The 10,732-nt window shown below is 47.0% G+C and overlaps 1 protein-coding gene across 1 annotated transcript; it reads left to right on the forward strand.

The window, feature by feature from the left end:
• The first annotated feature begins 2,872 nt into the window (after positions 1 to 2,872).
• On the forward strand, positions 2,873 to 8,201 carry RPS19BP1 (ribosomal protein S19 binding protein 1). Its single transcript, XM_054031205.1, has 4 exons — positions 2,873 to 2,955; positions 3,062 to 3,187; positions 3,721 to 3,818; positions 6,127 to 8,201. The coding sequence occupies exons 1-4, from the start codon at positions 2,904 to 2,906 to the stop codon at positions 6,265 to 6,267; spliced, it is 417 nt and encodes a 138-aa protein (XP_053887180.1). The 5' UTR covers positions 2,873 to 2,903; the 3' UTR covers positions 6,268 to 8,201.
• The last annotated feature ends 2,531 nt before the right edge of the window (positions 8,202 to 10,732 follow it).

Genomic DNA, 10,732 nt, shown 5'->3' on the forward strand with positions numbered 1-10,732 from the left:
AAAGTTAGATGAGTCAAGCTATAAGATAGTGAATTATTTGGAAGTTGTACATTTTAATGAGTACCATTCTGTTTTCATTCCACCCCAGAAGCATTTCAAAAAGCAATTGCACAGATTTTTGAAGGGTTGACAAAATGCTGAATTATACTGGATGAAATTTTAATATGAGCTGGGGAACGTAAAGACCATAATTAAATACTGAGAAATTTTTGCAAATACCAAGTCAAACACCAAACTTTAAAAAGTAAACTACTGGTCCAAAAGAAGCTATGTAGGACCTAAATTGAGCAAAGGTGGCTTAACTACTGATTCGGATAAAACAAAATAACAGTTCCAATACACACTCCACAGAGAACTAAGGCACACATTTTTGTCAGTGAGGGCGAGTAATCATCGGAACATACTCCCAAGGCGGTGGTGGATTCTCCATCTCTTGATGTCCTCAGATCAAGACTGGATTCCTTTCTGGAAGATACATTTTAGTCAAACGCAAATTATTGGGCTCAATACAAGGGTAACTGGGTGAAATTCTATGGCCTGTGATCAAACTAGATGATCTAAAGGTCCCTTGTGGTCTTAAAATCTATGAATCTATGGGTACATCCACACTGCAATAACGAACAGCGGCACTGAGTCTTAGCGTCAGGGTCAGTTGACTTGGGCTCATGGGGTTTGGGCTGCGGGGCTAAAAATTGCAGTGCAGACGTTCGGGGCTTGGGCTGGAGCCCAGGTTCTGACACTCAACTTCTTAACAGGGCTTCAGAGCCTGGGCTCCAGCCCAGGCCTAAATGTCTACAATGCAATTTTTAGCTCATCAGTCCAAACCCTGGGAGCCTAAGTCAGCTGATCTTGGCCAGCTGCAGCTGTGCTGCAGACCTTTTATTGCAGTGCAGATGTACCCTATGAATGAACAGTGATCTAAGGGGATGATAAACTAGCAAAATGAATTTAAAATGTACAGATGATCAATACACTTTTAAGGGAACTGCTGAAAAAATTATATTGCTTGGCATTTGGGAAAATAGACAAAAACTTGATTCCTCAAGGAACAGAAAAGGTCATGAGAAAATCTGTGTCAGTGACTGCAGAAGCATGACAGCAACCATTGTAGAATCATTACAGACACCAGCATTGCTAAGGCTGACAAGTCCAGGCACCTATGAAGGGAAGTCAGAACATAGTCAAGAGGAACTTTAACAGTCATGCCTGGAGAAAATCTCCCAGTTACTAACAAGACTGAAATACACTATAATGAATTAATGACAGGACTTTGGAAAATGTTACATCTATTGACCATGCTGATAACTTACTTCCATGTTGTTTTAGGGGGATGTAAAGATAGATCTCACATGGGGCTGACTGTGCTAATGGGAAGCCTCTCAGCATGCCCATTATGTACTAAAAAGTTCTAGAAGTATAACTAAAGAGCTGTGCCTTCTTTTCAGCCAGGCTGACTCCTGAATGCTCATTACACAAGCCCATAACAGTGGGAACAATGCTCTCAGCCCCTGGTGGTTAAGAGAAGAAAAGTGGAAGTGCTTTGCATTGCTCACTGAGGCTTTGTCTACACTAGCACTTTTGTCGGTAAAATATTTTTGCCATGAAAAATAATGGAAGCAAACTTCTGATATATCTTTTTTCCCCCCTTAGGGCCTTAAGAGCATACTTGTCAAGGGAGCATAAACCCCTCCCCTTCTTCTCTCTTGGCATCTTGTTGCTACCAGCACTGGCTAAAAATCAAATAATTTTGTGACCACCTATTAAAATGATGACTAAATTTAGAAGACAATAACATTGTCTCTGTCGGGGGTGTTATATAAATAAGTAAAATACGAATGAATAATAAATATAATTTTTGGAAACGTTAAATTCTGTGCCTCAGGAGTCAGACTGGGATTTGACCCAGTTGTTTTGGGGCTTGGTCTGGAAAATCATGATACCAGGGTATTATTTTCATTATACTTATTATTTCCCCCATGGCAGCACCAGGGCCGGCTCTAGGCACCAGCAAACCAAGCACGTGCTTGGGGCGGCATTCCAGACATTTTTTTTTTTTTTTTGCTTCAGGCAGCAAAAACCTAGAGCCAGGGTGCGGGTGGGGAAGAGAGAGCCCAGGACTGGGGTGGCAGGGGGTGGGGGAGGGCACGGGGGGTGGGAGCCCAGGGCTGGGGTGGGGGGCAGCCAAAAAATTTTTTTGCTTCGGGCAGCAAAAAACCTAGAGCCAGCCCTGGGCAGCACCTACAGGCCCCTAGCCCCATTGTGTTGGCTATATACAAAGAAATAAGAAACAGCTCCTGCCCTGAAGAGTTTGCAATCCCAGTATGAGACGGGGGGGGGGGGTACTAGAGAGACAAGGTGGGTGAGGGAATATCTTTTATTGGCCCAACTTCTGCAGGTGAGTGAGACAGACAGAGCTCTGCAGCAGGCCCGCAGGAGAAGCACCAGGTAAGGCTGCTATGCCTCAGATCGGGGCGCACAAGATGCAGCCAGGCGCAGAGGTTCCCAGGGAGCCCGGTCCCGGGCAGGCAGGGGGAGGAGGCAGGGTCACCGGCGTGCAGCAGGCTGCTCCCCCCCAAGCTGGCAGCTGTAGGGGAAGAACCCAGGATGGCATCTCGGCGGGGGGAGCGGGGTTTCCTGCCCTTGGGCCTCCCCTCACGCTGCTGGGGGCCGGGGGGCAGCCGCTGCCCCGCGCTCTCTGCCTCCACAGAACCACCCCGAGAGCTTCCCCATCAGCCACGAGAGACCCCAGAGCGCCCTCTGCGCATGTGCGGGACGGGGAAACCCGGTGACTTTCCCCGAGCGTATGTACCGGAAGTGTGGCAGGGCTATCGGCGGAGGACCGGAAGTGTGGCAGGGCTGAAGGAGGAGGCGGAAGCCGGCTCCACGTGGGTAGAGCGAGAAGAATGTCGGCTTCGCTGCTGAGAAAGGGGCTGGAGCTGCTGGAGACGGCGGCGGGTAAGCGGGCGGGGCCGGGAGAGGAGAGGAGAGGCGAGGCGAGGCCTGAGGGGGGCTCAGATCCTTCCCCTGCGCGGTCACATTAACTTTCTCTCCCCTCCCCCAGGACACCAGCCCGGGCCCAGCAGCCCCCAGCAGCGGCCGCGCAAACCCCTGAAGAGGAAGAAGGCGGCTCGGGGTCCTGGCAGGGACAAGACCACGGTCAAGGGCAAAGTCACCAAGTCGGCGATAGGTGACTGATACCCTCCCCCCCGCCACTACCCCATGCTGCTTTGCTGGTGGGAGGGGGCTGCGCACAGAAACTTGGGGCTCACTCGAGGAGAACCAGCTGTTCTGAAAACACCCCGCCCCCAGGGCCTTGCGGAGAAGGCGGGGAGCGCTATCATTCTATTCCATCTTGAGTAGGAGGACAGCTCTCTCGGGGCTGCCAGCTCTGTGGGTGGAGCAGCCAGTTGCATGCAGGTAACCCTACCTCCTAGCCCAGCCTGCTTGTGACCAGGGCTGCATAGGAACCTCTTTGTGCCTGGCTGCACCACATGGGCCCTGATCCCAATCATATCACCATTCCCTTGCACTTCTCCTGCTGGATATCCAGTCCCCATGACTCCTAAAACAAAGTTTTGATGCACCCGGACACACACTCCAGCAATAGTGTCATACCCCGGCCTAGTTGGGATACCTCCACCCGGCTCTCTGTACTCTTCATCTAGTTGTTATACAATACACGTTTACAGAGATGTTTTGTTGCTCTCTGCCCTGTCCCAGAGGAATATCGGAAGCACCAGGCTGTGGATCACTTGAAGAAGAACTTGCAGTACATGACGAAGGGCCGATTCACTGCAGACAAAACCATCATGCAGCAGGCAAGGGAGTCTTGTTTTTGTTCCCTAGAATACCACTAAAGGGGAAGTGGCTTCCATAGGTCCTTCGCCTTGGCGACTGGTTAACACCCCTGGCACAGGTCAATGCTAAAAATGAGTTTGGGTGGTAGCTAATGTTCGCCTTGGAATTTTTAGGTGTGTTTACAAAATAACTTACTGCACCACCACCCCCAGATCCCAACATGATCTATAACAAGGGTCGGCAACCTACGGCATGCGTGCCAAATACAGCACGCGAGCCGATTTTGAGTGGAACGCTGACTGCCTGGTGAGAGGAGGAAGTGGAGGGTCCAGAAAGCACCACGCTGGGGGAAGAAGAGGGGGAGGAGGAAAGCTTGGCTGCCACAGGACCAAGCTTCTGCTTCCTGCCCCTGCAAGGAGAGCGGTGGGGGGAGGTCCCGGCCTCCCGCTCCACTCAGCCCCCCCACCCACCGCTCTCTCCTGCAGGGGCAGGAGGCAGAAGTTTGGTCCTGCGGTAGCCAAGCTTCCCCCCTCCCCCACTTCTTCCCCCAGCGTGGTGCATTCTGGCCCCTCTTCCTTCCCCTCCCTTTCCCTGCCAGCGATGGCCCTTGCGAGGGGGAGGGGTAGTGGAGCAGAGCAGAGCCGAGCAGAAGCGTGCTCCCTACTCCATAGAGGAGGCAGAGAGAGGTAGGGACGTGCCTTGGGGAAGGGGGTGGAACAGGGCATATCCCTCCCAGCCCCCTGCCATGAGCTGCTCAGGGCAGGGGGCTGGGAGCACCTCCACGAGCCGAACACTCCAGCCCTCTGCCCTGCACCTCCACACACCCCAGACTTATAGAGCGAGACCTTCTAAAAAACGTTAACATGTATTACCAGCACGCGAAACCTTAAATTAAAGTGAATAAATGAAGAATCGGCACACCCCTTCTGAAAGGTTGCCTACCCCTGATCTATAATGATCACACGACTATGCCCAGGGCCAGCCTTAGGATTTTTGGGATGATCCAGCAAGATGATTTTATAGGGCCTATTTCCCAAAACTAATTGTACAGAAAAATGTGTATTTTGGGGTATCCAGTAGAATCTTCTGTTATATAAGTGGAGTCAAGAATTCTGGGGGTTTTGTTTTTCTCCCCTTAATGATAGAATTCAGGGCAGCTGGCAATGTTAATATCATCATATAACTGTACTCTCTTCATTAAAAGTTCTCTTCCCTCTCTCTGACCCATTTTTTTCCCCACAATCCTTGCCCAGACCTGTATTTCACTGTGTGTCTACAGTCCTCCATAGCTCTCTTTAATAGAACCAACGAGTATATGTCAAGTTGACGATTTTTAAAAAGTTGTTAATTCTAGGTGCTACATGTGGTGCCCCTTGTGGGATTTTTTTTGTTTTCCTATCACTTAAAATGTTTCTTTCCCATGTTGATTTTTAAAGACCCATACAACTAGGGAATCTAATGAAACTGACTACAGTCTGTCAGGTGTAAAAAGTAAACTGGGGAAAAAAGGAAATGTTTTCCCCTGTTTCCTTTATAGCTGCTGTTCCCATGAAAGGTTTGAAAAAAGTACAAACATGTATTATGTTGATGTTTATTTAATAGCTCAGCATATTTAGTGTCCTATATACTAGTCACACAATTCCTCTAAGGGAGGGAGGTGGTATCCTCATGTTCCAGGGAGAGAAACTAAGGCTTTACCAACGCTGCATAGGGCATTGGTGTTGGAGCCAGGTTGAGAACACAGAATTAACTTTCTCTGTCCTGTGTGTAGCCCACTAGACTATGCTTCTCCCTCTCCCTGTTGAGTTGTCCTACATGCTACAATGGCTGTTCAGCAGGGAAACCTGTTCTGCTGCAGGCAGTTCACCAGTAACTCAGAAGCAGTTCACAGCACCTTGGATAGTACTTCCTACCCACCTTGGAATATGTTTTGTTGTTTGTCTTCAAATAGATAGACTCATGTCAAAACCAAAAGGTCGAGAACAAAGCAGCCGAAAGGGGTGCTGTAAATCACCAATTCTTCTTAACAAAATTTGTGATGAGCTTTCAGCCCTAGCAGTTGGTTTTGGCTTCAAAGCCCTCAGCAGCAACAGAGCTGAGACTGTCTTTGACATTAGTCCCAAAAACCCAAGTGGAATCTGCTGCTGCCCCAAACACAAGTTTTTGTTAACCCTAGTAAACATCTGTCTTAATTCTCTGCATTGCCAGGACTGGAATAGCAGGGGGTTACTGCAGGTTGGGATGAGGATTACTGGCACAGTAGTTTATACTGTGTCTGGGACTGGATTAGCAAAGGCTGTAGTAATCTTTCCTTCCTATTTTTTAAAGGTCCTCGACCAAAATAGGGGCAGGAAATCTAGAGACCGTCCCCCAGAGAAGCCGAAGAAGAAATCTGAAGGCACTGTCTTCACGGAGGAAGACTTCCGGAAGTTTGAGAGAGAATACTTTGGGCGAGCTGGAGCAGTGTGATGAGAAGTCTTGCAACTCTGAGCTTTCCAAAACTGAGTGTTCAGAGCATGGGACTGACCCTGTCCTCGTGTTTGGGATGGGAGACCAGGGGAGTGTGATTATGCCTCTTGCCAGCATGTGTTTAGATGTCACATCCACTGCAAGACTTTACATATCTGTACGGAATTTGTTAGTCGCTAGGATGGATGTGATGCTGTAGACTCAAAAGCATCCAGGGAGATCATGTTGTTAGGGTGCATCATATTTCCTCTACTGCCCACTTCCAGCCAGCACCTCACTCATGTTCTCTTGGAGTAGAGCAGACTCTTCATTCAAGCCAGATGCAAACTCTGCTCTTCTGAGGCAGGATCCTTTTATCAATCTGATCTGGAAAAGACAGTTTAAAATGGCATGTCTCATTAGGGGAAGCACAGGAGATGATTTAGAGCTGAATTGTGGAGCAGCTGGAACAAATTATCAGAAAAAGGAAGGATGCTCTAGAAAGGAGATGTGAGTACTATTCAAACCTCTGTTTAGGTTATGATCTCCATCAGACAAGGACCTTCACTTTTTTTTCTCCTTGGGTAATGCCATGTATGCTTATGGTGCTTGATCAGTAGTCACTATGGCAAAGAATGTACTTACTTACCTCTGTGGTGTAATGATTATTCCAGTAGGGTGGGATTGGCAGAGGTGAAACAGATTATTCAAGCAATTCAGGCACAATTCTTTTTAGGTTGACTTAGGGCTGTGTGAAAGGTCTCTGTTCTCCATGTTACTATATGTGTATTTTCTACTTTCCTTCTTCAGACTGCTGAGTGGAAGTGAAATAACCCTTCTGTATTGGACTCCTCCCAGCCTTCCCTCCCACAGATCTCCTTATACAGCTGGTAGTTTACACTCAAGCCCATTAAGTCAGGGTACTAAACACATAGGGGTGGTGTTGCTGCATAGTACAGCTGGCCCTAGTATTAACCCACATCAGGTCCCCTGTCCCAAACTTGCTAGGTGTGGCTATCTGTCACTTCCCCTGAGAATATCCACCACTCCCTGCCTTGCAAACACCAGCTGGTGAAGGTGAAGACAGCATACTGTTGTTGAGAACTTTTGGCTAGTGGTTATGATGCTGGATCAAGGGAGGCAGTTCTCTCCTACCCAAAAAACAATGCTAAATGCTTTGGATGTTGCAACATGTAGTTTGGCCAGCAGGTGGGGAAGTTGATTTTTCAGAGACATTCATCCATTGTGCTAAGCCTATGGGTACAATGTATTTCTGGAAGGCTGGTGACTACTTTATTGCCATCTTGTTATATTTCCAGAAAGCAGGACCCTTGTTCTCCCCTTGAAAACAAAGGGTAAAAATGAGTGTCCAAAAAAACCCCCAGCCCAAATATCAATTACATGAATCATTGCCTCCTTGTAAAATAGCCTGGCTGAGCTGAAATGTCAAGCAGTCCTGAATACACTCTTCCTTTTAGTCTCATTGCAATCCCCAAATTTGTTTCTGTTGCTCCTCTTTCCTCACTGGTGTGTTCTGTCACCCACTTGCCTGCAATACACAGTGACCAGATGGAGAGTCAGGGAGGGTTTCTCAGAAATGCAAGTTTTGGGAAGTGAAGATATTGAAACAGGCAGCTGTAGTGATGAAATACAGTTAATCCTGGACATTAGTGTTCCTTATTGTACATGTTGCTTGGAACTTGTTGTGTAAGAGGATAGAGAGGGGATTTCTCAATTACTCATTTCTCTTTTCTGCAGACAGACTAGAGCAGTGCAAAGACCAGTTCCCTTTTGTGCATGTTCTTGGTGCAGAAACAGAAAAATGTATATGGCAATGAGTGGCTTTTCCTGTTTTTTTTAACTGTACTTTGAATTTGTTTCAGGAAGCTGGCTCGAGTAAGTTTAGAGCCATTTTTAATTTGCCAGCTTGTTTAAAATAAACATCTCATACCTACTGTGATAGTAATAGAGCTGCTCTGTAACTTACAAATATGTATGTTGACATGGTTATTGGGGTGTTTACTGTATGAAGATTGGTTTAATAGAAGCAGGAACTAAAAGAACAACTTGAAATAAGCCACCCTTCCATAGGGCTACCCCATGGGACACAACTACTATAGGCCGGAGGCAGTGGCACTGTTTCAGGTTATGAAGGAAGGGTTGGGTCAAGGGGGCTTAAACATTAGGCCTGGGCAGCCCTCTACCCCTCAGAAAGCAAACACTTAAGGGTTGTTAACCATTTGGGCATGGTCCCTTATCTTTGAGGACTTTAGATTTCCTTTTCAGCCAACTTGCAAAACTAGTTTTGTCCAGAGGGGCCCAAGTCTGAGAATGAAGTACAAGAAGTTTGGCAGTTTAAAAAGGGCTTCCTTACAAGAGAGGAGGTGATCATGTGGGGGCACCAGACTGACCCAGCTACCCATGGGGGAGGCTGAAGCAGTTAGGTTTCCTTAGGCTGCTAGGGGGAGATGGAAAGTGATATGCATAGAGACTGTTAGCTGTTTTTTGAAATCCTCTAAATTTGTTCCTACTGTTAAAATTTAAAGTGTTTTTAAGAAGGTTATTTGGTCACTGTACATGCTGCTGGTCCGACTCCAGCAGGAAAGAACCATAGGAGCTGAATCCAGTTGGAGCTGCTGGGTAAGAACAGGTGATCCACTCTGAGACCCAGCCTGTGTGAGAACTGTGGAATTGCTCCCCAGGAGAGGTGAAGTCATGAGGCCTGACAGCTGAGGACATGTACTCAGACCAGGAAGAGAACAGAGGTGCAGCTAGCCCTGTAACCAGGAGACATGCTAAGAACAATTTAAACATGTATTTACACATTCCAACTAACTCTGCCGTTTCTGCCTGTATTAACTGATCTCAGTCCCACAACAAGTATGAAGTCCTCTTCAGGCTTGCTTTTGTCCATCAAGTGGAAGAGCATCGGCCAGCTATGCATGACACATGGACAGAGCAGGCCAGTGAGTCCTCTTCCCCATCCCTACAGGCCACTGCTCACTACATATAAGTTGAAGGAACAGCATTTTGGACAGTGGAGTGTGGAACCACAGAAGACTTCAATATATTAAATGTGCAAATACTAGTGCATGACCATCGTGGAGTATTGAGAAAGCAGCATCAGAAGAGCTTGTTGCTTCATTGAGCCATCACCTACAGGCAAAGCTGTGCCCCACAAGAAATAGGGAGAAAGGTGTTTAGTGTGCAAGGAGTGGCCCAGGTGCTTTTACTTTTAAATAGCTTCTATTTCCCCTTGGCTTCCACTGACAGAAGCAGAAGGGAAAGGTTCCTAACATATAACCTAAAACTCTTCAGCCTGGAACAGCTGATCCTGTCAGAGTGCATTCCCTTCTGTTTTAGCTGTGTGCTCCCACACTTGATTGCTTCCTACTGCTGTGGGGTGACCACTGGGTTGGATGAGCTCACGGTGGCTGGACTCCTGGCTGTGGTCCCAGCTCTGCACCATGCTGCAGCAGAAAATAAAGATAGCTAAACCTGGGGGGTTGCCATCCGCTGTATAACTTTCCCACCCACAAGGAGGAGAAAGGCAGCAGCAGCTTTAATATAAATGTAAATAACATGCGAGTCTGGCAGTGTTCTACTTCTGGCAGAGGAATTACAGGGCAAAGCAGTCCCTGGGTGTTTAGTATTGGGCTAGCTTATGAATCAGGTCCATAAAGCCAGGGTGTATCTGACACTCCTCCTACAACATGAATGGAAAGCAAACTGGTAGAGTGACTGACAGACACGCTAGTGTACAGTGAATGACTCAAACACCACTTTATGCAATAAGACTCCAAACAGCTCAGCAAAAGCCTCTTCACTGAACAGCAGCTGCAGCAACCAACATTAGGATGCATAAGGAATATTTTAAAAAATATGCCATTTTATAAAACGGGGACACGGTCTCTTAAGCTTCTGGTAATTCTGTCTCCTTTTCTCTAAAATGATAGAGCAGAAAGAGAAGGGGTAGAGAGAGAGGTGATGAAAATAACTACGGGTGTGGAGAAATTGAAAAGATTAATGGTAATACCTCCAAAAGCACCAGCATCCCATTTTCAGAATTGACTTAGGCACTTTGTCTCATTGAAAATCTATGGGAGTTAGAACTACTTAGTTCAGAGAGGACACGAGACATCAGTCTGAGTAATTAATGGTATAGAAAAGTTAAGAGGTGCTTCCACTCCCCCACCCCTATAATACGAGACAAGGAGCAATCAAAGTGAAAGGCAACAAATTTAAGCTGAAAAGGAATTATTTACATAATGCGTACTTCCCCTGTGGAACTCTGAATTAGCTGCTACATATTGAGGCAAGGCCCAAATCCTCAAAGCTCTTTAGGCAGTTACTGCTTGCTGAAATCAATGGACTGTAGGTGGCTAAGTAGCTGTGAGATCTTGGCCCAAGAATTTAGTACGATTCAAATAAAGATTAGATATTTATATGAATAGCTTCTATTAGAATAGAAGGGATAGAAACTCCT

The sequence above is a fragment of the Malaclemys terrapin genome, chromosome 1 (genome assembly GCF_027887155.1).
Source record: "Malaclemys terrapin pileata isolate rMalTer1 chromosome 1, rMalTer1.hap1, whole genome shotgun sequence".
Taxonomy (NCBI): Eukaryota; Metazoa; Chordata; order Testudines; family Emydidae; genus Malaclemys; species Malaclemys terrapin.

What these genes read in the sequence shown, in the direction of transcription:
- RPS19BP1 (XM_054031205.1), top strand. Translation starts at nt 2,904, where the DNA reads ATGTCGGCTTCGCTGCTGAGAAAGGGGCTGGAGCTGCTGGAGACGGCG. An exon ending in GCTGCTGGAGACGGCGGCGG is followed by an intron (nt 2,956 to 3,061) that starts GTAAGCGGGCGG and finishes CCCCTCCCCCAG; the next exon opens with GACACCAGCCCGGGCCCAGC. An exon ending in AGTCACCAAGTCGGCGATAG is followed by an intron (nt 3,188 to 3,720) that starts GTGACTGATACC and finishes GCCCTGTCCCAG; the next exon opens with AGGAATATCGGAAGCACCAG.